General features: G+C 42.4%; 1 protein-coding gene across 1 annotated transcript in view; it reads right to left on the reverse strand.

The window, feature by feature from the left end:
• ARB2A (ARB2 cotranscriptional regulator A) overlaps positions 1 to 24,259 on the reverse strand; it is a 354,588-nt gene that overhangs the window by 269,215 nt on the left and 61,114 nt on the right. Inside the window, exon 5 of the mRNA XM_065406106.1 lies at positions 16,937 to 17,002. Coding sequence (XP_065262178.1) covers positions 16,937 to 17,002 — 66 coding nt within the window. The remainder of the gene's footprint in view (positions 1 to 16,936; positions 17,003 to 24,259) is intronic.

Below are 24,259 nucleotides of genomic sequence, written 5' to 3' on the forward strand. Positions count from 1 at the left end.
TTCTGTAAATGGGTTAACGCTGAACAGAAGGGGAAAAACCTTATTCCCTTTGTCAACTTAATTACATTTGGAAACTTTTCTTCAAACCAATTTGTCTTCAAACAGCAATAATTCATTAAATGAAGCTTTCACTAAGGAATGCACATAAAGGTCACTTTTGTGCACAACCTCACTTTATTGACAAATCAGCCTACAATACCATTTAGTTCTAGTCAGAGTGAGACTGCATAAAGCAATTTGTATCTATTAACAATTCAGTTTTAGATGTGCTCATGAACGCTTAACTATGCTCTTAACTCTGCTCTTTCATTTAAACAAATTAAATAAACTCAGAAAAAATAAAAAAGTTTAGTTTAACAATTAGAGTCAGTATTGCTATTCACATGAAACACAAACTCAATCATTTTAGTTTTGTAGCTAGGAATTTCAAATCATCCTAAATTCTATGGCATTTTACAGGCGATGCAATCTTTGACTGTATTCCTCATTTCCAGATTCTGGTTTTTAGTGAATTACATACACTTTGCAGTTTTTCCAAACCTATAGTAATACCCAGAGTTATCTGATGAGCTAATATACTCTAGATATATTATGAAATATTTCAAGTTTCTAAACATTACTTCAATTTTCCCACAAGTTAAAGCACAATTTTTCATGTGATATCTCAGAATACCTCAGACAAATAAAAATAATAATAATAAATATACACAATGTTTTCATCAGCAACAGAACACCACCACTTTGCGCACATTTCATCAATAAATAGGGTTAAAGAGATTGTTTGTGTCAATAAGAAATAATTACATGAAACATTAGGCTCTTATTTCTGTGAATTAAAATTTTAACTCTTCTAAAACACTAAAAGGAAATGATGAGACCATTAAAATTGCTTATTAAAAAACATTATGAAAATCATAGATCTAGAAGCCCACAGAGGAAGAGGAATGGGTGGAATCACTTACGTGTATGGCTAGTGAGTGGAAATAACTGTTATTGGATGTCAAAGAGAGAAAGAGGGATACACTGAGCAGCAGTGAGGGAGGTACAGGTTTGCTAACTTCTAAAAACATCTGGAATGTGATCAAGGAGTCTGAACACATAGTTCTACATAAAGCTGCCTAGTCCATTTTATTTTTCAGTCCTCACAATATTGAATCACTAGGTTGTTGCTTTACATTCTAACCAGGAAATGTGAAAGCTGGTTATCAATACCACAAAAAGTATGATTAGTATTTAGTGATTATTAAATGTCAGTCTATGAATTCATCTAACTTATCATGCCCAAAATTTAAGAAAGTTGTTTGAAAACAAGTGACTGACTGAAGTAATGAAAATAGATAATTCTTCTAAAGGAAAATGTAAATAATGCCCAAAGTTGTTAAGTTGTCAGACAGAGGATTCTTGCTTATCAAAGAAAATAAGTTTCTTCATTTTCTATTAGATCAGATATGACACTGAATGAAATTTTGTCCATTTAAGAGGAAGAGCAAAACATTGATGACTTTGAAGATTCTGCACAGTGAGACTTTTTGTGCCATCTTTGCCAACGAAATAAAATTGCAATAATTTAAATTCTTGATTCAGGACTTCCAGCAGCTGTAAAACGTAAGCTTAATTTAGTAATAACCTCTGCTAGTTTTCAGCTCAAACAGCAGCAAAGATCAATCACTGATTATGCTATAAAAACAACAAATGCAAAGACTATCTTCTTTATGCTAACATTGACTTCAATGGAGCATAAAATGAGCAATTTAAAGAAATGATTGAAGTATTTCACCCTGGAATATACTCCTCCTGATTTAAGCTTGCAGGTCTGCTACTAGATGTTGCAAGTGAAGAAACAAGAAAAACATGGAGAAAAACTAAGACTCAATATTAACATACCAACAATAATGCAATGTGAGAGAGAGAAGGTGGCCAAGGTAATATCTTTTACTGAACAACTTCTGCTGGTGAAAGAGAGAACCTTTTGAGCTACACAGAGTTTTTCTTCAGATCTGAGAAAGTCAGGGTGTCACAGCTAAATACAAGGTGAAGCAGATTCTTTAGCATAAGTAGTTAACACATACTGTAAGAGACCATTCAAAGAACTCTCCCACACCAGCATCAACCTCCTGGACATCATGACCAGCTTCAACAATGGAACCCTACAGACTATTACAGGAAGAAACCCACACCACACTTATCTTCACAGATCCAATAATCACCCCAAACACACCAAGAAATCTGTTATCTATAGCCAGGGCCTCACATTCCACAGAATATACTCCAAGGAGAAAGTCCAGAATACATACCTTCACACCCTTAAAACCGCCTTCACCAAACAAAGACACTCCACTAGGGAAATAGATTACATCATGAAATAGGCCATCCAAATACCCAGAGAGAACCTGCTTCAATACCAGGGGAAAAACCCCATAACCCTCACCACACAGCCCTAGTTGTCATCTACCATCCCACACTGTAACCCATACAGGGTATCAAACAATTACAACACATACTGAAAGAAATCTCTCCTGAACCCCCAACCTTGCCACGCTCACCATCAGAAACAAGCTCCCCACAGACCTGCACACACCAAACCCTACCATACTACCAGATGCAAAACCTGCAGACATATCTCCACTGCTATGATGATCACTACCCCCCACCCCTGCCCCAGAACATACCTTTCAAGATCCATGGGTCCTACACCGGCCTATCACAACATGTGGTGTACCTCATCCAGCGCACTAAATATCCCAATAAAACTACTATGTGGGTGAAACCAGAAAATCGCTATACTCTTGAATGAACTCACACAGGATAAAAGGCAAAAACCCATGGGTGAACACTTTTCACAAAATAATCACTCCATATCTGATCTCTTAGTCCTCATCCTTAAAGGAAACTTAGAATCATAGAATAATAGAACTGGAAGGGACCTCGTGAGGTCATCTAGTCCAGTCCCCTGCACTCAAGGCAGGACTAAGTATTATCTAGACCATCCCTGACAGGTGTTTGTCCAACCTGCTCTTAAAAATCCCCAATGATAGAGATTCCACAACATCCCTAGGCAATTTATTCCAGTGCTTAACCACTCTGACAGTTAGGAAGTTTTTCCTAATGCCCAACCTAAACCACCTTTGCTGCAATTTAAGCCCACTGTTTCTTTTTCCTATCCTCAGCGGTTAAGAAGAACAATTTTTCTCCCTCCTCCTTGTAACAACCTTTTATGTACTTGAAAACTGTTATGTCCCCTCTCAGTCTTCTCTTTTCCAGACTAAACAAACCCAATTTTTTTCAATCTTCCCTCATCGGTCATGTTTTCTAGACCTTTAATCATTTTTGTTGCTCTTCTCTACACTTTCTCCAATTTGTTCACATCTTTCCAGAAATGTGCACCCAGAACTGGACACAAGACTCCAATTGAGGCCTAATCAGCGCGGAGTAGAGCAGAAGAATTACTTCTCATGTCTTGCTTACAATACTCCTGCTAATACAACCCAGAATAATGTTTGCCTTTTTTTGCAACAGCGTTACACTGTTGATTCATATTTAGCTTGTGATCCACTATGACCCCCAGATCCCTTTCCACAGTACTCCTTCCTAGGGAGTCATTCCCCATTTTGTATGAGTGCAACTGACCGTTCCTTCCTACGTGGAGTACTTTGCATTTGTCCTTATTGAATTTCATCCTATTTACTTCCGACCATTTTTCCAGTTTGTCCAGATCATTTTGAATTTTAATCCTATCCTCCAAAACACTTGCAACCCCTCCCAGCTTGGTATCATCCTCAAACTTTATAAGTGTACTCTCTCTGCCATTATCTAAATAATTGATGAAGCTGAGTCCCAGGAAGGTGGCAGGTTTTGAGATGTATTGCACTTGCGATGCAAAACTCCCAAAGATGTATTGTCTACTGACAGAGATGACCTGATATGGCCGCTCCCTGGCCATTCACACAGAACATCACTCCAGTGTTGTCCATGAAGACAAAGATTCTGTCCCTAGATATGAGGGAGAAATGCTCAATAGGTCAGATTAACAGCTCACAACTCCCGCACATTTATGTGGAGATTGAAATCTTCTTGGGCCCACAGACCTTGAGTTTGTAAGTTTCTTGGTGATCTCCCAAGCCTACAGAAGCAGCATGAGATATTGCTTCAATGAGAGTCAGCGTGAGTAAAGCAGGGACAAAGTAAACTTCCACACATACATTGGCTGGGTCCATCCATCAGTCCAAGGAGTTATCACTCCTGCAGCATTTCCAATTGTTGATGAGCCAGGGATTACACTGACCTTAACCAGCCCTACAATTTCCTGAGACAAATTCTGGCATGCTGAGACACCTACATGCAGGAGCCCATGTGCCCCAACAGCCTGACACAACTTTTCACTGTTGTAATCAATGGGCTTTGAGATCTATGGAAATGCTTAATATTGTCTGGAATCTGGCTTGAGGTAGGAGCACTCCGGCTACAGTAGAATTCAGAACCAACCCTATAAGTTATATTCTTTGGAGAGAATATTTGCTTGTCCTCATTTATCAACAGAGCCAAAACACTGCAGAGGGATCAGATTCTGAAGAGGCTGACTTCTACTAGGAGCTTGGATCAACCTCGTACCAGCCAGCCATCCAGGTAAGGAAATACTTACAACCCTGCTTTTCTTAGCAATGCAGCCACCACTACCAAGCATTTTGTAAATATTTGTGGGGAAGCAGACAGGGCAAAGGGCAGGGCTGTAAACTGAAAATGGGGTCACTGACTAGAAATTTTAGGAATCTCCTGTTGCTTTGATGGTGAGAGACATGAAAATACACATCCTGCAAGTGGAGGGCCACATAGCAATTGCTCGTGGCACCTTAGAGACTAACAAATTTATTAGAGCATAAGCTTTTGTGGGCTACAACCCACTTCTTCGGATGCATATAGAGTGAAACATATATTGAGGAGATATATATACACACATACAGAGAGCATGAACAGGTGGGAGTTGTCTTACCAACTCTGAGAGGCCAATTAAGTAAGAGAAAAAAAACTTTTGAAGTGATAATCAAGATAGCTCAGTACAGACAGTTTGATAAGAAGCAAGTGTGAAAATACTTACAAGGGGAGATAGATTCAATGTTTGTAATGGCTCAGCCATTCCCAGTCTTTATTTAATCCTGAGTTGATTGTGTCTAGTTTGCATATCAATTCCAGCTCAGCAGCCACACATCACTGAACAAAAACACTGACCCAGGAACCTATCCTTGTAACAAAGCCCGATGCCAACTCTGTCCACATATCTATTCAAGTGACATCATCATAGGACCTAATCACATCAGCCATACCATCAAGGGCTCGTTCACCTGCACATCTACCAATGTGATATATGCCATCATGTGCCAGCAATGCCCCTCTGCCATGTACATTGGCCAAACCGGACAGTCTCTACGCAAAAGAATTAATGGACACAAATCTGACATCAGGAATCATAATACTCAAAAACCAGTGGGAGAACACTTTAACCTGTCTGGTCATTCAATGACAGACCTGCGGGTGGCTATCTTAAAACAGAAAAACTTCAAAAACAGACTCCAATGAGAGACTGCTGAGCTGGAATTGATATGCAAACTAGACACAATCAACTCAGGATTAAATAAGGACTGGGAATGGCTGAGCCATTACAAACATTGAATCTATCTCCCCTTGTAAGAATTTTCACACTTGCTTCTTATCAAACTGTCTGTACTGAGCTATCTTGATTATCACTTCAAACGTTTTTTTTTCTCTTACTTAATTGGCCTCTCAGAGTTGGTAAGACAACTCCCACCTGTTCATGCTCTCTGTATGTGTGTATATACATCTCCTCAATATATGTTTCACTCTATATGCATCCGAAGAAGTGGGCTGTAGCACACGAAAGCTTATGCTCTAATAAATTTGTTAGTCTCTAAGGTGCCACAAGTACTCCTGTTCCTTTTGCCGATACAGACTAACACGGCTGCTACTCTGAAAAATAGCAATTGCTGGGATCCAGGGAAGGAATGATGGAGACCAGGGTAATTGCATGAAATCTTCTTTTCTTTATATATTTGTTCAGATTTTGCAGGGACGGCGAACCGCGGCCAGTGTGGGCTGCGATCGGCCGAACCTGCCGCGTCAGCAGGTAAATAAACTGGTCTGGCCCGCTAGGGTGCTTACCCTGGCGAGCCGCGTGCCGAACGTTGCCGACCCCTGCAATAGGGTCATTGGTATAGCACAGGACCCCAGCCATGAGTACTCCAAGGTTCCATTTCTCTGAAGTGTCTCTGTACCTCCAGTGGGTACCAGCAACAAAACTCTCACAATAAACGAGTAAGAGAGTGATGTCATTTGTCTTGGAAGTGAGGGACATAAAAGCCTACTCACACTCCGAGGAGGACCAGAAGTCAGCTGATCATGGTGGTGCGGTACAAGGAAATGACAAGATCCAGGGATGGCATTCTGGAGATGTCAGTACCAGGGATACCATGGTAGGTTTACCCTCGACTGCACCTGTGGAGAAAATGCCAAAGGCCCTAATGTTTTATCCCTGCACAGTCCTGATCACAAGCCTGAGTTAAGTCCGTAACCAGGGCCTGAAGATGGACCAGTACCAGGTGAGCTGTCTCCTATACCATCAGGCACCAAAAGGCAAAGTCTTGTGCTGCTGCACATCCCCCTGGCATCACCAGTACTGAGAGACTTTCCTGTTGCTGATGTTGCTGCACAGCAATAATCAGTACCATGGCAAGGGTCAGTCTCACACAGTGCTGAGGTCCATGACCTGTAGTGAAAAGAGGCCAGTACCAGAGAGCATCCCATTCCAGAGGACACTGTCCCCTGTCCTCCCAAGTGCTTACTGGTGGATGGTAACAGGGACCTTGATCATCTAGCAGAACTAAGTCTCAGCTCCTTGGACAAATCTAAACTTTTGTGCTTCTTCCTTGGTACCAGCGGTCCTGTCTCAGCAACAGTGTCCAGTTGTGTACTCTGTACTGATGCCAAAACACTCAGTGCACTCCCCAAATGGGAAGGTTCACAAGACAGATGCAGGGCAGCCTCCATAAAAATATGGCACAGACTCTCTGTCTTTCTTCATCCAGTGCTTAGTTTCTGCAAATTTGTCAGTGGTTCTTAGCATGACCCTTGCTGAGGCACTTTAGGCAGGTGGAAGGAGGCATACATTTTTTGTGGCTGGCACAAGGTTTAAATCCCAGAGCCTGAGGTATACGCCTATACCAGATGTCAGCACCCCGTAACAAGAGTGAACTGACACTTCATGAAAATAGTGAAGAAAACCAACAAATGAAGCATACACTAATCTAAGTAACTAATTCTGCTAACAAACAGCACCAACTATTTACAGAAGAAAACCAACAAATGAAGCATACACTAATCTAAGTAACTAATTCTGCTAACAAACAGCACCAACTATTTACAGAAGAAAAAACAAAATCCCTGTAAGGGGAGAAAACTTGAAGAAGCAAGCTGACATGCTCCAATTATCGATCGCAGTAGTAAGGAACTGAGACTGTCTGGGGCCGCTCCACCCATTTTATCATACAGCAGCACAAGGCAGCAGAGGGTAACGCTAAAGGAAAAGTCTCCAACTCTGCTGCATTAGGCACACACACACCTGAAGTGGCATGGAGAATTACTCGAAGAGGAACTGGATTTTTTTTTTTTTTGCTTACTGCTATTGAGTCTACATGTGAAAAGAATATTGCACAATACTGCTGCTGAAGATTTAATCCAAAAATGTAAAGAAAAACAACAGTTTTGTCTGTTATTCGGACAACAAAAATAAAGATGATGAGAGAACTTCAAGTGCAGGCACCCTGAACTTCCGACAAATGGATTTTCTGCACACTATTAAAATCTACTGAAAAAAAAAAAAAAAAAAGTAATACTTAACACAGTCCTAAAGTATATTACAGAAGTTTAAAAATTCTTCCACAAACACCATCAGCCCATTCCCTCAGCTATATGGTCTATAGGAAAGAACCTTCAGGTAGGAACCCCACCCAGAGACCGAACCCAACACAGCAGCTACAGAAAGCTGTTTAAGCAGGGACTGAAGGACAGTGATCATGTTAATTTCTGCTTTCTTCAGTTTTCACTCTGCTGATAGCTGTTGCTGCAAACCCTCCCATACCCCCTCTCGTGATTTCCAACCCTCCTCCCATCTTTTGTCTTCCCATCTAGCTCATCTACTGACATAATCCCTTTGAAATAATTTAAACAACAAAACAAAGAAAAAGCAGAACCAAAATGATGTTTTCAGACATTGCATTGTTCACTCAGTTTGTATGTTATATCTTTTCCCCCTACCCTTTGTCTGCCTTTTCTTGTTAGCTATTGTATGCTCTTCAGGGCAGGGACTCTCTTAGGGTATGTCTACACTACGAGAGTAGTTCGATTTTACTTAAATCGAATATGTGGAATCGATATTACAAAGTCGAACGTGTGTATCCACACTAAGGGCAGTAATTCGACTTTGTGAGTCCACACTAACGGGGCAAGCGTCGACATTGGAAGCGGTGCACTGTGGACAGCTATCCCACAGTTCCCGCAGTCCCCGCTGCCCATTGGAATTCTGGATCGAGCCCCCAATGCCTGCTGGGGGAAAAAATGTGTTGAGGGTGGTTTTGGGTAACTGTCGTCATCCAACCGTCACTCCCGCCCTCCCTCCCTGAAAGCGCTGGCGGGCAATCATTTCATTTCGCGCGCTTTTCTGGTGAGTGACAGCGCGGACGCCACAGCACTGCGAGCATGGAGCCCGCTGCGACCATCGCTGCAGTTATGGCCATTGTCAACACCTCGCACCTTATCGTCCACCTTTTCCAGAGGCAGATGCTGAGAAATCGGGTGAGGAGGCTACGGCATCGCGGTGAGGACATGAAGTCTGAGAGTGGCACAGACCTCTCGCAAAGCACGGGACCCCGCGCCGTGAACATCATGGTGGCAATAGGTCATGTTGATGCTGTGGAACGGCGATTCTGGGCCCGGGAAACAAGCACGGACTGGTGGGACCGCATAGTGCTGCAGGTCTGGGATGAATCACAGTGGCTGCGAAACTTTCGGATGCAGAAGGGAACTTTCCTGGAACTTTGTGAGCTGCTGTCCCCTGCACTGAAGCGCAAGGACACCCGGATGCGAGCAGCCCTGAGTGTCCAGAAGCGAGTGGCCATAGCCCTCTGGAAGCTTGCAACTCCAGACAGCTACCGGTCAGTCGCGAACCACTTTGGCGTGGGCAAATCTACCATGGGGGTTGCTGTGATGCAAGTAGCCAACGCAATCGTTGAGCTACTGCTGTCACAGGTAGTGACCCTTGGAAACGTGCAGGTCATCATAGATGGCTTCGCCGCGATGGGATTCCCAAACTGCGGTGGGGCTATAGATGGAACTCACATCCCTATCCTGGGACCGGACCACCAGGCCAGCCAGTACATTAACCAAAAGGGCTACTTTTCAATGGTGCTGCAAGCACTGGTGGACCATAGGGGACGTTTTACAAACATCAACGTCGGATGGCCGGGCAAGGTTCATGACGCTCGTGTTTTCAGGAACTCTGGTCTGTTTAGACGGCTGCAGGAAGGTATTTACTTCCCGGACCACAAAATAACTGTTGGGGATGTGGAGATGCCTATAGTGATCCTCGGGGACCCATCCTACCCGTTAATGCCCTGGCTCATGAAGCCCTATACAGGCGCCCTGGACACTGAAAAAGCACTCTTCAACTACCGTCTCAGCAAGTGCAGAATGGTGGTGGAGTGTGCTTTTGGACGTCTCAAGGGGAGATGGAGAAGCTTACTGACTCGCTCTGATCTCAGCGAAACCAATATCCCCATTGTTATTGCAGCTTGCTGTGTGCTCCACAATCTCTGTGAGAGCAAGGGGGAGACCTTTATGGCGGGGTGGGAGGTTGAGGCAAATAGCCTGGCTGCTGATTACGCCCAGCCAGACAGCCGTGCGATTAGAAGAGCTCAGCGGGACGTGCTGTGCATCCGGGAGGCTTTGAAAGCTAGGTTCCTCAGTGAGCAGGGTAACCTGTGACTATTAACTTTGTTTAAAGAGAAGCTGAACCTGCCCCCGTTTCTTTACCCAGTTTATGTTGACTATCCTCTGCAGCTACATACCCCGTTCACCCCGTCACCCCCCTTCCAACACACGTTTAAAAATAAAATACATGGAACTTTGTTAATGAACACCGTTGTCTTTATTACGGGTTTCGCGGTAAAGGGTTGAAACTGGGACGCAGACTGTGGTGGGGAGCGGGCGTAGTGATGGAAAGAACGCTTATAAACTTGAGGAATGACAGGCTCCTGCTCCTAGAGCGGTCCGCAGTGCTGGACTGGTTGTTTCAACGGAGCCTGCCACCCCTCCTTTTTGGGACTCTGTGTGTGGGAGCTATGTCACTTTGTGGCGGGGGAGGACGCTGCTGTGTGGCTCTGTGATCCAGGATAAGGACCGCTGCATAAGATCTCTAACCGCCCTCCCCCGCCACAAACTCACATAGCCCCCCCACACACAGAACGTAAAAACCACCTCCCAGACTGACCAGGGTGCCTAGTGACTGCAACGTGTGTGTGACCTGCTGCTGAACATGCCCCCCTGTCTGTACCCTGATAAAGGTGACTGTCCTGTCCAATTACCAATCCCCTTCCCCCCCTTCAAACACACTGTCCTCTAAAAGAACATGATGGAAACAGTAATTAAAAGAAACGTATTTTTTATTAGCAACTAAACAGTTAGGGGATGAAACTGGGCTGGGGCCTTGGGTGAGGTGGGAAGGAAAGGACTTATCAAATTTTGGGGAATGAGAGCCTTCTGTTACTTGAGCAGTCTGCAGGGGTGGAGTGACAGTGTTCACGGCCCCTGCCGCCCCTCCTTCTTGGGACTTTGGGTGAGGGGGGGTATGGGACTTTGTGGCGGGGGAGGGCGGTTAGCGGGGCTCTGTCCTCCTGCCTCCGGTCCTGTAGAACATCCACAAGGCGCCGGAGCGTGTCCGTTTGCTCCCTCATTAGTCCAAGCAGCGTTTGAGTCGCCTGCTGGTCATCCTGACGCCACCTCTCCTCCCGTTCAATGTGTGATTGATGGATTTGGGACATGTTCTCCCTCCACTGGGTCTGCTGGGCCACCTCGGCTTGGGAGCAGCCCATAAGTTCTGAGAACATGTCGTCCCGTGTCCTTTTCTTTCTCTGCCTAATCTGCGCCAGCCTCTGGGAAGGGGATGCCAAGGTAGGTCGGGAGACACTCGCAGCTGTGGGATGGGGAAAAGGGAGTGAATTCCTCACAAAGATAATTTTTTGTGAACAATGAACATAGTCTTTCTCTGTGAACAAGACCATGCACAGCACCTATCACATGCACACTCAGGACAAGGTCGAATTTTCGGCCTTCGCATTCAGTGCCTGGGGTCTTGCACTGGAGATCAGAGAAGCGGGGCAGGACAGCGGAATTCGGGTAGCAGGCTGACATGGTAAGCCGTAGACTTTTGGCTGCTTAAAACTTAAATTATAGCAGTGCCCTCCTTTCACGTTCAAAGCAATGCTCCTAGCGTTGGCCAGTTCCTGCTGCCGGCAATCCGGCAAGCATGAACTCTGCCCCTGTCCCACCCCCTCGCGGCTGTCCCCGGGAAAGATCCCTGTATGCTGCCCCTCTCCCGCCTCCACCGCGTGGCTGTAAACCGCTAGTTACAGTTCTGTAAAGGAACAGGCAAGCAGTCCCAACAGTAACATTCCCCTAATTCAAAGCAGGTCACCATGAGCGACATCACTCTGCTGAGGATTTCTGGGACAGAGAAAGACCGCATGCTGCGTGAAAGCCAGCAAAAACCAGGGCCGTATGCAGCCATGCTCTGCAAGGCAATGATCCCGGAGTACTTGATGATAGCCTGGCATGGAAAAGTTTCCTACCAAGGAGGACCCAATAAGGCCGCTCTCCCCAGGAACCTCATGCAAAGCCTTTCCAATTACCTCCAGGAGAGCTTCGTGGAGATGTCCCATGAGGATTTTAGCTCTATCCCCGGACATATAGACCTTCTTTTCCAGTAGCTGCACTGCCAAGGACTAAAACGTTAAGCGCCTAGGGCAAACTAATCATGAAAAACCCATTGTTAATATTCCTGTTCTGTTCAAAATAAATGTTTACATGTTTTAAACACTTACCGACTGATCCTTCCCCTGATTCTGGCTCCGGGTTAACGCCTCGGGACGGTTGGTAGGGGATCTCTGTGAGGGTGATGAAGAGATCCTGGCTGTCGGGGAAATCAGCGTTGTAAGCGCTGTCAACTGCCTCGTCCTCCTCATCTCCTTCCTCATCTTCCCCGTCTGCTAACATCTCCGAGGAAGCGGCCCTCGACAATATCCCATCCTCAGAGTCCACGGTCAGTGGTGGGGTAGTGGTGGCGGCCGCACCTAAAATGGAATGCAGTGCCTCGTAGAAACGGCATGTCTGGGGCTGGGATCCGGAGCGTCCGTTTGCCTCTTTGGTCTTCTGGTCTTTGGCCTTGTCTCAGCTCCTTGATTTTCACACGGCACTGCGTTGCATCCCGGCTGTATCCTCTCTCTGTCATGGCTTTTGAGATCTTCTCGTAGATCTTTGCGTTCCGTCTTTTCGAGCGCAGCTCTGAAAGCACGGACTCATCGCCCCACACAGCGATCAGATCCAAGACTTCCCAATCAGTCCATGCCCTCTTTCTATTCTGGGATTGCATGGTCACCTCTGCTGGAGAGTTCTGCATCGTTGCCAGTGCTGATGAGCTCGCCACGATGTCCAAACAGGAAATGAGATTCAAACTGCCCAGACAGGAAAAGGAATTCTAATTTTCCCGGGGCTTTTCCTGTGTGGCTGGTCAGAGCATCCGAGCTCGGACTGCTGTCCAGAGCGTCAACAGAGTGGTGCACTGTGGGATAGCTCCCGGAGCTATTAGTGTCGATTTCCATCCACACCTACCCTAATTCGACATGGCCATGTCGAATTTAGCGCTACTCCCCTCGTTGGGGAGGAGTACAGAAATCGAATTTGAGAGACCTCTATGTCGAACTAAATAGCTTTGTTGTGTGGACGGGTGCAGGGTTAATTCGATTTAATGCTGCTAAATTCGACATAACCTCCTAGTGTAGACCAGGCCTTATTGTGTGTTTGTACTCTGACTAGCACAATGGGTCCCATTCTTGGTTGGCCCACAGGTATTAACCATAATAAATACCTACCTACCTACCTACAGTTAGAAATACAATTTTCCCCCTCTCTACAGATTTGATTTTCAAAAAGTCAGGTATACAAAAATGAATGTGGGTAATTGTACTACTTATTTTCATATGCAACTACTGTCATCACATATTTGCTAAACTGGCTTTTTGAAAATCAGGTAGAGAATGCATTCCATATAATATACAGGATGTACAACATAGACATAGTTGTCCAAGTTGTGGCTGGAAACAACTTTTCTTCATGTCCTGACTTTTTATTAAGTTAGCAGAATTGCACTAATATAGTTTTGCATTATATACTTGTATTTTACATATTTTAAAAATGATGTTAAAAGCATGTTATTTAGCTTGGAAAGTCAAGTAATCAAAAGTTAAGAAATATCAGATTTATGATTGCCAGTGTAACTTTAATTCTGCCCCTTTGTGTGTCCATCCTATTCACGAAACGAGGCAGGAATCCTATAGAAAAATTGCATGTTCTCATGTAATTGTAGATTTTATCATAATGCTGACACTTGAGGGAACTGAACTGAGATTGCAGAGGCAATTGTAAATTTGGAGTTTCCTACTTTTGGAGTGCTTGACTTTGCAACGTAAATATAATATTCTTTGTATGCAAGTCATTTATGTGCAATTTCCTAGGGGTTTTTTTTTTTTAATTTAAAAAGAAAAAGGTAAAAAACTCATTCTAATATGTGCCCTACTGCCAACCCACCGTTGTGTATTATCAGGACTTGAACCGTGAACATTCAGCTTCCATTCAGCTCTGTTCCTACTAGAGGTCCAGGACTTAATACCAGATAATGTTGTTAGAAATGTTGTAATGATTGTGTCTGATACATACGTTTGGACAGTAAGGTTATATTTGTGCTGGCTTTGGCCTAGTTTGCTTGACATGAGTGTAATGTTGCCTTAATGACCTTGTTATTCAGTAAGTTTGTTTATAACTGCTGCATAGGACAAAGAGGATGTCTTGACCACTATGCTTAAATTGAAGGACAAGAGACACACAAAATGTGCTGCCAATACACAATTAAGGAAAAGGCAAGTAAAGAAAAACAGGAAAGTCCCCAAAAGCTCCTATGCAGAACAAAGGGTCAAAGTGACCTGGTCAATTATGTCTGGTTAGTGCATACTCAGTGGTAATAAACCAATTAACAAAGAAAAATAACAACGTGAAGATGGCATAGACAGCAAAAGTCATGCCAATTGAAGCCTACGCATGCATATTGTATGAGTTGCACAAGGCATATAATACTTAATGGTGACTGGAAGAGAACTAATAAATATGTAATTTGGATGTATATAAAATTATGTAAATTGTAAGGGGCAGTTGGATTATTGTAAGAGCAATCCATCATGACCTGGATACACTCCAGAAGATAACTGGTCACTTTCTTTTTCTGTATGTCTCATTTCTTACTATAATAGTAATTGTAATCGCAAGGCATGCTTTTGGATCAATGAAGTTTTGAATTAATAAACTTGAGTGTCTGGCATTCTCACCCAACACTGACATCAAAGAAAAGGTATTTTTGTAAAGAGGGGTACAAGATGGTCATGGGGTGAGCCCTGCCCAGTCTGGCTCTCTCTTCCCTCCTCCCCACCCCCTTCCCAGTATTGAAGGAGCTCCTGCTCCAGGTGTTGCCCACAGAGGAGGGACTGGCTGCTGGTGCCACATGCTGAGTCTGGGGTTGGTTGAGGGGAGTCTGGCCACTCTCTCAACCCTCCCCTCTCCCTTGCCTGGGAGTTGGGGAGACCACTAGTCAGATTCTCCAGGAGTAAGTGGGGTATATATAGAACACTAGTGCTGGGCCAGGAGGTGGTTGTGGGGAGCCTAGTGCACCTCCCTCTCTCTGTCTGGAAGTAAGAGGAGCACCTATTCAATGTGGTGCCCCTAGGTGGGTGCGCGTAAATGGACCATTTGTTCCAAGTGCTGCATCTGGGGTTTGCATGATGCGGGGAGCCCAGTCCAGCTCTCTCTCCCCCTCTGACAGCTGCTTAGTGTTCCCAGTGTAGTGTCTTCTGCTCTTGCTGCTGTGTCAGCAGCAAGTCCCAGGCTTGGAATGTTCAGTGATTTTGGCAGGCTACCAACAATTTCCTGAAGCGGTAAGTGAGAGAAGGTAATGGTAATTTTAAATATTTTATATTTCAGCCAAAACTGAAGGGAGTCTCATGGGACAAAGAGGGTCATTTCTGTAGTCTAAAGGAATTCCCCTACCAAATATCAAGAGCCTGCTGCAAACAATGGGAGTGTATGAAAACTTCTCAAAGCAAAGATCACAAGAACCCTTTATAATGAAAGGTGTTAGGGCCACTATTCTCTTCCCCTATAGTGTAAAAATACATTGTAATTGTGGTATGGAGTGTATGTACAGCTATACATCTTTTAATTTCAGAATGGCTGCATTACTCCCAAATGGTGATTAATCACTTATGTATTGCATACACACATTACTAAAAAAGCTATTATACGAGGGTCTTTAAAAGAGTTTTAAAACATCTTATTGGGACTATTTTTTTCCCATTCCTCTGCCTGTAAAGCCATAGACTCATAGGCTTTAAGGCCAGAAGGGACCATCATGATCATCTAGTCTGATCTCCTGCATATCACAGGCTACAGAACCTCACCCACCCACTCCTGTAATAGGCCCATAATCTCTGGCTGAGTTACCTACATCCTCAAATCTTGATTTGAAGACTTCAGGTTACAGAGAATCAACCATTGTTTCCTTACCTTTAGTTCTGAGTCCAACTGCACAGGTGTCAGGGGAACCATAAACAATTTTCAAAATGGCATAGTTTTTGTATACCAAAAGTAACACAATTTTAAATTTCTGGTACCTCAAATCCTACCAGGACTAGAAAGGTGTAGTAGATCTAGGGTGACCAGATGTCCCGATTTTATCGGGACTATCCCGATATTTACTTGTTTGTCCCGCGTCCTGACCAATGTTCGGTCGGGACAGGAATTGTCCTGATATTTTGCCCTCTGGCTTGCGCCCCCCCCCAGCCCCAACTCCGCCCTGGCCCCGCCCCTCCCTCCCCCAATGGATCCCACCCCCAATCCCCGCCCTGGCCCCGCCCCCTCACTGCCCCATTGTATCCCTCCCCAAATCCCCGCCCTGGCCCGCCCCTTCCCCAAGCACGCTGCATTCCTCCTCCTCCCCCCTCCCTCCCAGGCTCGCGCTAATCAGCTGTATGGCGGCGCAAGCGCTGGAAGGAGGGGGGAGAAGCAGGACGTGTCAGCCCATTCAGGGGAGGTGGAGCCGGAGCGGAGGTGAGCTGGTGCGGGGGGGTGGGGCGTGGTGCTGCCGGTGGGCAGCCCCCACCAATTTTTCCTATGCTCTGTCAGCTCTTGATTTTTTTCCCTCTGCCGCCGGCTCTTGGGGTTTTTTGTTGTTTTTTTTCGCTCCGCCGGCGTCCTGATATTTCACATCTCTCATCTGGTCACCCTAAGTAGATCCCAATGAAATATACTCAGACCCAAACAGATTAGATATATTACAAAAATAGACAGATATTTTTCTACATATTTCTTTGTGTATGAATGAACATGCTGCATGTGTATACAGTGGTCCAAGTCATCTTTGACTGGGCCCTCAGCACAGTTTGTCGTATCTGTATCTGACATCTAGATTCCAAACTCCTCAGGGGAGAGACTCTTTATTCGTACATTTTGTAGTGTGAAGGAAACATCAACATCTTTGAAAAAAAATTCAACTTACTGGGAGAGTTACTTTTTTCAAGTGGCATTCCTTTTCCAGTAGTTCATAGACATATTTAGTAATGATCTGCAAAAAAGAAAACAGAAGTTAAAGCACTTGTGGAAATTGCGCATCCATTCATAAAAGCCTTAACAAAAGTGGGCTAGTCACACTGCTTCTCTTTTAAACAGAGCGTATATCTGCTCTCTGTGTTCTTCCCTAAAAAACTAATTACAGAATATACATCTTCATGAAAAAGGGTCCTCCCTTCCCCTCAGAATGTGCTACTTTTCAGTACAAATAAATCCTAACTGTACCTGTGATTCTACCACCTGCTGCTGTGTGAATAATTATGTAGCTCAAAACTAAGGATTATGACCAATTAATATATACTCAGGGATATAAGAAAGGCTCTCTTTTGCAAAGAAATACTTTAAAAGCATTTTTCCATGAGCAGGGTTCCTGAAACCCTCTCCCCTGCAGGTTCACTTCATGAGATACATGGAGAGGAAAACCTTTAGTCATCCTGAGCACAAGTCGCCATGCCATTTCTATTCACTGAGCAGGGGAGGGGCAGGTCAAAGGTGTTCTAAATAGAAGAAGAGAACTGAACCACCCTCCAGCATAGGGAGGTGGAGGGAGGGGTGTAGGTCTGCATTCTCTACGTAGAAAAAAAGCTGAATTTTTAGGCCTGAAACCAAGGGAATCATTTCAAAAATCCACCAAAAAAAAAAAAAAAATCCACTTAAATATTAAGAGTCTCTTCCTTGCTGCCCCAAATCTAACAAAAGATGTTCTAACTTCAAAAGCTTCCCTAATATCTAGGGGAAACTATTTTTCACCTTCATATAATAGGGAAATGGAGAACTTTCTGACTATTATCAGTTTTTGAGTTAAATTTGGGGACAAACTAAAATTCTTTTGTACATATGGGACTAAAAATGGTTCCGAAATAAGTGCTTGTATTTCATTGGCTAAAAAGGCAGAGAAAAATGGCAAATTAAAAAGTGTATCGGGGGGAGGGGAGAAAGGTGCTCATTAATAGGCTCAAATGGGGTTCGCCTCCCCCTTTAAGACTCAGGGAACCACACTTAAATTCCACAGTTAAAGTACAGGATAAGACCTAAGAATATCTGGGTGCAAACCCACCTGGTGTTCCTTAGTCCAACCCCTCAAGGCCACAATTACAGCCATCCTAATCCAAAGCATATTAAAACACAGCAGAAACATAGTTGTAACAAAGTTCCCAAGTAATGGCATCTTAACAACACACAATGAACTGAGCAGGTAGGAGCCAGGGCATAATAAATTTCAATTTTAATTTTCCAAATGTGCAATTACCAAATAAAGTTTTGGTGAGGTCTGAAAGTTTTCATTACATACATGTAAGCAGATGTAGCACACAAACATTTAAAACGAATTTCAATGAATTCAATGTATTGATGAAAGCTAATTAAAAACAAAACAAAAATGCCATAAAAAAGTCTTTACTAGGATTACATGAATTTTTTGCTATCCTGCTCAAATATATTTATTGATAGAAAAACACTCAAAAAGCTTTACGGTTTTAAAGAAAATCAGTCTCACTAAACATTACCATCTACAGGGAAACTGCATTTGGAGAGGGAACTTAGCTTTAAGCAATGAGTTGATTTAAGACATGTTTATCCCCAAAGCAGTATGTTAGGAACATGCATACAGTGTAATTTTACCTCCAGGGCCAAACTGTTTATGGTTCACTGAAATCAACTTCGGTATTATGCCAACAGTAAAGCAGTTAAGTTCCCTACAGTCTCAGATGCTGATGGCGTACAGACGTTAAAATGAGTACAATGATGATATGACCTCAAACATAGGGATTTTATTTTTCACACTAAAACTTGTATCAACCTCCAGTGGCTATAAGAACTAAATAATGTATCAAAAATGCTCAAAGGACATTTTTAAAAAACTGCTGCGAAGAAAAGAATACATACATGTATATTAGATAATACATGCAAAACAAAAAAATTTTTCTTTGGCTATTAGTTTTTGTCTATTCCTGTTTGTCCGTCTTATCTGTTTAGACCATCAGCGCTTCAGGGCAGGAACTATCTTTTATTATGTGTTTCTGGAGAGACCAGCACAATGAGGCTCTGATTGTGATTGGGCCTTTAGGTACTTTTGTAATATAATAATACAAATCCTAAAAAGACAGGAATGTTAACGTAAACCAACTGTATAGATTACAACAAAAACATTTAAAGGAATGTATATGTTTAACCAGAAAAAAACAGTAATCAAATATATCATGGGCCAGACTATCTGATGGAAGACCAGAGGGGAGGGTAGTACTCTGATCCTTGGTCTGCTCAGCACTGGGCAGGTGTCCCAGCACGGATAAGAGCAGACTAACGTCCACTCTAAACTGTGCCAGCTTCCAACAGGCCCTAGGGATCATTCTGGCAGCTAGAGATCACTGATAAGCAGTGACACCCTCGTCATGCCACCACAGGGCGTAGGAAGGGTAGAGGGTACTTTAGGACAGGGGTTCTCAAACTGGGGGTCGGGACCTCTCCGAGGGTCGCGAGCTTATTGCATGGGGGGGTTGCGAGCTGTCAGCCTCCACCCCAAACACTGCTTTGCCTGCTGCATTTATAATGGTGTTAAATATATAAACAAATGTTTTTAATTTATAAGGGGGGGGTTGCACTCAGAGGTTTGCTATGTGAAAGGGGTCACCAGTACAATAGTTTGAGAACCACTGCTTTAGAAGATGCTAGACAACCTAATAATTCCCTAATAATTATTTAGGAGGGATATTACAATGAGCAGATTTGCTGGCTTTGCAGAAGATTTTTGTCGGGAGATCAGCACACACTTGCCTTAAGTGGAGAATATGGCTGAAAGTACATATAATGCTGCTGATCTAACATTATACAGTAGCTGGAACTTTAACTTTTGCATTTTCTGACTTCTTGTGATTTCAGGGAGCATGTAATTGTGCAACATAAAATTGACGAGATTTAAAAATTTTTAATTATTTTATTCTTTTCTTCCTTTAAGGTAAAAAGTTGAAAAAATGCCTGTGATTAATAATGTTATATTTTAAATGGTGTCAATTAGACTTTAAAGGTCACAACTCCTTGTCCCAGGAAAGACAAGACACCTGGGATGTGGTTTAACGAGGCCACAACTTTGTTAAGTAACACATCAGGGAACTATCCAGCAATAACTTGTCCAGTGCAGATCATCCATCCTTTGTAATCATTCCACCTGGTGGAGGGCTATCATCAAGCCCCCACTCCATTAATCTGTCCCAGGGCCACTGCAGAGACCCTGCCATCCTCCACTCATCTGACAGTTAAGGCGGGGAGGAGGAGAGGAGATTGTCTTCCCATTGCATTAGACATGAGGAACACCAACCCTATTTCCCACTTTTTTTAGTAAATGCCTTCTTCTAATCCACTTCCATTTCTGGTTTATCGAGGAACTGAAGCCCCCTCTTAAACAATTAACTGCACTGGGCACCTGCCAAGTTACAAAAAAAATGAATTGTTAAACATTTATGTTAAAATGTTAAGAATGCAAAGTAGCTACCACTCAAAAGACAGGAGGAATTCCAGAATTAAGACTGCCCCATTTAGGAGACCTTAATTCAGACTCCTTGTGTGAATACATTAATGACATGACCATATACTATTTATGGTACATTACCCCTACTCATTAGGATGGACAGTGAGTGAGACAGACATTCTCTTGTGTGTAAGGTGCTAGACTGGGACTCCAAAGAGATTAATTCTATTCCTGACTTTGCCAGATTTCCTATGTAATTCTGGGCAAGCTATAATGTTTCATAGGCATGAGGGCCAGATTAAGGCAGCATGAGGAAATGTAACTGTAATTTTGGCATACACTAATTGCTGAGATTGATATTGATTTTGCATCCTTAATGTTCTTTTAAGACAGTTACACAGAGATGTTTTTTTAAAAGAGTGTTTTCAATTACTTTAAAACATTAAAAAGTTTATATTAACAGCATGTTTCATGAAAACTTTTCAATCCATCATACTGGAAGCAACAAAAGATTAATATCTGAACATGGCTAAACTAAAAGAGAAATTAGGGACTAAGGGCCAAATCAGAGAGGTATTTAAATATGTGAATAGTCTCACTGAAGTCAATAGAACTACTCACATGCTTAGACATGTCCTTAAGTATTGGAGCCTCAATGTAAATTATGAGAGCAGAAAAATACAAGCTAGATTCCACAATATAGTGAAGGTACACTAAGGTTTGAAGAGCATTAAATAATAAAACATAATCTGAAAAATATGGCAGCCAAAAGTGTGCCCACAAAGTAGAAAGAGAGTTCTGATAAAGGCTTATCTTAAAATAAAAACCCTAAAATCCTAATTTTTTTTTAATAATTAAAATAAATGAATGATCACATACACAAAGAAAAATATTACTGATCTGCTGGTGAACTCTTCCATAATACAGATGAGCAAGATACCTCACACCTGAATGATTTGTTTTAGAACACGTACATGCTACTCCAGAGAAGCTGTTACAGTATATATCATGTCAAAAATCCATGCCAGGATGCAATGAAGTTCACTAAGCCTTGATTATACACCCCCTTCCATGCTTTGGTTTACATCCAGTACATCCTGAATTCTGTTCTCTCTCAGGTATATTCCCATTTTCAAAACCAACCTCAGCAAGTCTACCCACCAGAAGTTAACATGTAGCAGAAAGTCCGAAAGTCCAGTGCATAGGAAACAAAAAAAACAGGCAAAAAGTAAATAAATAAATTAAAAGGCCTCCCCGCCTTATGAACATGCCAATGTTTCTTTAAAGAAAATCCACTGCTAAAAATATAATAAAGGTACTATATGCGCCTGGATTAGGGAAGTGGAAACAGGATACAGAGCCTTTCACCTCTATACCATTTGTCCAAATAATGGGCACAGGTCAGCAGTTCCTGGAAATCATTACCAATTGATGACTATTCATAGGTCTATGTGAAATCAGTTGGCCTTTATCATGTTCCTTGTGGAAAAGCATTTACATTACAAAAATAATCAATCATCACTCCATGTCCAGGATGAGGCATATTGGCTAAGTTATACGCATTCAGTGGATAGGAGATTTCTGTTTCCAAGGATGTGTAAGGTCATGTTTGGGACTGAGATGGACCTTGTCAGAACATTACATTAGTTTTATTTTTAAAATCAAGTATTCAAAATATGTATTTGCCAGTTGGAGAACTCAGTCAGTCAGTCATAATTTTCCTTTAAATAGTTTTATTCATGACCAGACTCTAGAGCAGTGGTGGGCAACCTGTGGCCTGTCAGGGTAATCTGCTGGTGGGCCGTGAGACAGTGTTTACATTAACCGTCCGCAGGCACAGCTGCCCACAGCTCCCAGGGGCTGTGGTTCGCCATGTCCCGCAGATCCCAGGAACGGCGAACCGTGGCCACTGGGAGCTGCGGGCGGCTGTGCCTGCCAACAGTCAATGTAAACACTGTCTCGCGGCCTGCCAGAGGATTACCCTGATGGGCCGCGCGCAGCCCGCGGGCCACAGGTTGCCCACCACTGCTCTAAAGAGTTGGGCAAATAATAGATACATAAGATTAGAAAGAAAACCTAGCAAATCATTCATACCTATGGTATTTTCCAGATTGTTAGTCTTACTTTACCTCTCTACATATCCATATATAACTCGGGTAACAACACTTTCTTTCTGCTAGGCTTGGCAGAATTTGATTTTTGTTTTTGTATATTTGACAAATAATATCAATATTTATTTTTAAGCATTTTTTTTTCAAATTTTATCAATTAAAATTTTCAGCTTGCAAAATTATGGGGGGTCATTAAATAATTATTTAATCAACATCTATTGTAATATTAAAAAGTTAAAGCTTTTTAACAGTTAAAACAAATTGTCAGCATCATATGCCAAAATATACAATGTAAATATCCAAAAATGAAACTGTAATAAATTCTCAAGCAGCATTTTTCTTATTTTGCCTATCTGTACATTTCAATTATTATGGACATAAATGTATTTTCATCAGTTTGTATGTGTGCGGTGAAATCAACGTTTATCAACATTTAGCGATAAAAAACTAATCCTTCCAAGCCTTCTTATGGCTAATAAACTGTAATGCAAATTTAATCTCCTAAACAAACAAACATGCAGTGTTTAAAAAAAGGAGGGAAATTACAATTAAAATAAATAGTCTCGAGAAGGGATTGTTCAAAATATTGAATTGAATATTTCTATCTTTAAAATAATTAATTCAAACATGATTTACTATGCTTTGAGTTGAACTAAATGAAAATTTAAGATTTTTTTTTCTGTTAGAGAAAGCACTCAAACTACTAAACTTGAATGATCAAATACACATTCTCATACTGTGAGACCATCACATAATAAAAAAAATACTTGTCCCTGCCCAACAATATTGTCTTGGCTGATAATTCCACATATATATGAAATCATTACCATTTACCTATAAGTGGACTTTTCTGATAGTAGCATATTCTGCTAGCTGACTCTGTACATGCACAGAAAGAGAACAGTTTTCACTCTCTCCAGGCTTCTCAAATGTTTTCAACTGTCAGTTCTGTCTTGACCTAGTAACTTACAGCTCTATAGTAATCTAACTCTTAAGAAAATGGATCATTAATGGATCTATGAAGGACACTATTTTTGGGAATTCAAGTTCAACCTCAGGTTTAACTTTCACAACTACAGAGAATTCAAGGCACAATACGCAGGTTAGGTGTTTTATCTCTAAAGTTTGAAAACAAACAAGTATAAAACCCACTAACAGGAAAACTCATGCAAGTTATGGATTTATTGTTTAACAAGATTTGTCTCCTCACTGAGAATAAGCACTTAAAATAAATAACTGAACAAACAGCTCTTTTAACATATAGAAGTCAGCCCACAAATTTTCAATTTGCAGTATTAGGGCAACAATGTTCAGTGAAAAATGCACAATGAATTCCAACTGACTGCCCTGCGGCAAATCTCAAGTGGTAGGATTGACTCAAGGCTTGCTACTGTTGCTGCCATAGCTTTGGTTGAATGAGCTTTATTTTGACCCTTAAGTGACAAACCTGCCAATAAGTAACAATGAAAGATGCAAAGGAACATTTTGACATACTGCTCTTGGACACAGGCTTACCTCAGCACTGGTGACAAAAAAACAACACAACAAAAAAACCTAAAAGCTGAATGGTCTTTCTAAAGGCTCTGTTCACTGCAAGTTAAAAAAAAAAAAATCAATAGCATTTTTAAAATCCACAAAAGAACTCACTTGGATTATAGTGTGGCTGGACAATTCATTC

This window comes from Emys orbicularis, chromosome 6 (assembly GCF_028017835.1).
Source record: "Emys orbicularis isolate rEmyOrb1 chromosome 6, rEmyOrb1.hap1, whole genome shotgun sequence".
NCBI lineage: Eukaryota > Metazoa > Chordata > Testudines > Emydidae > Emys > Emys orbicularis.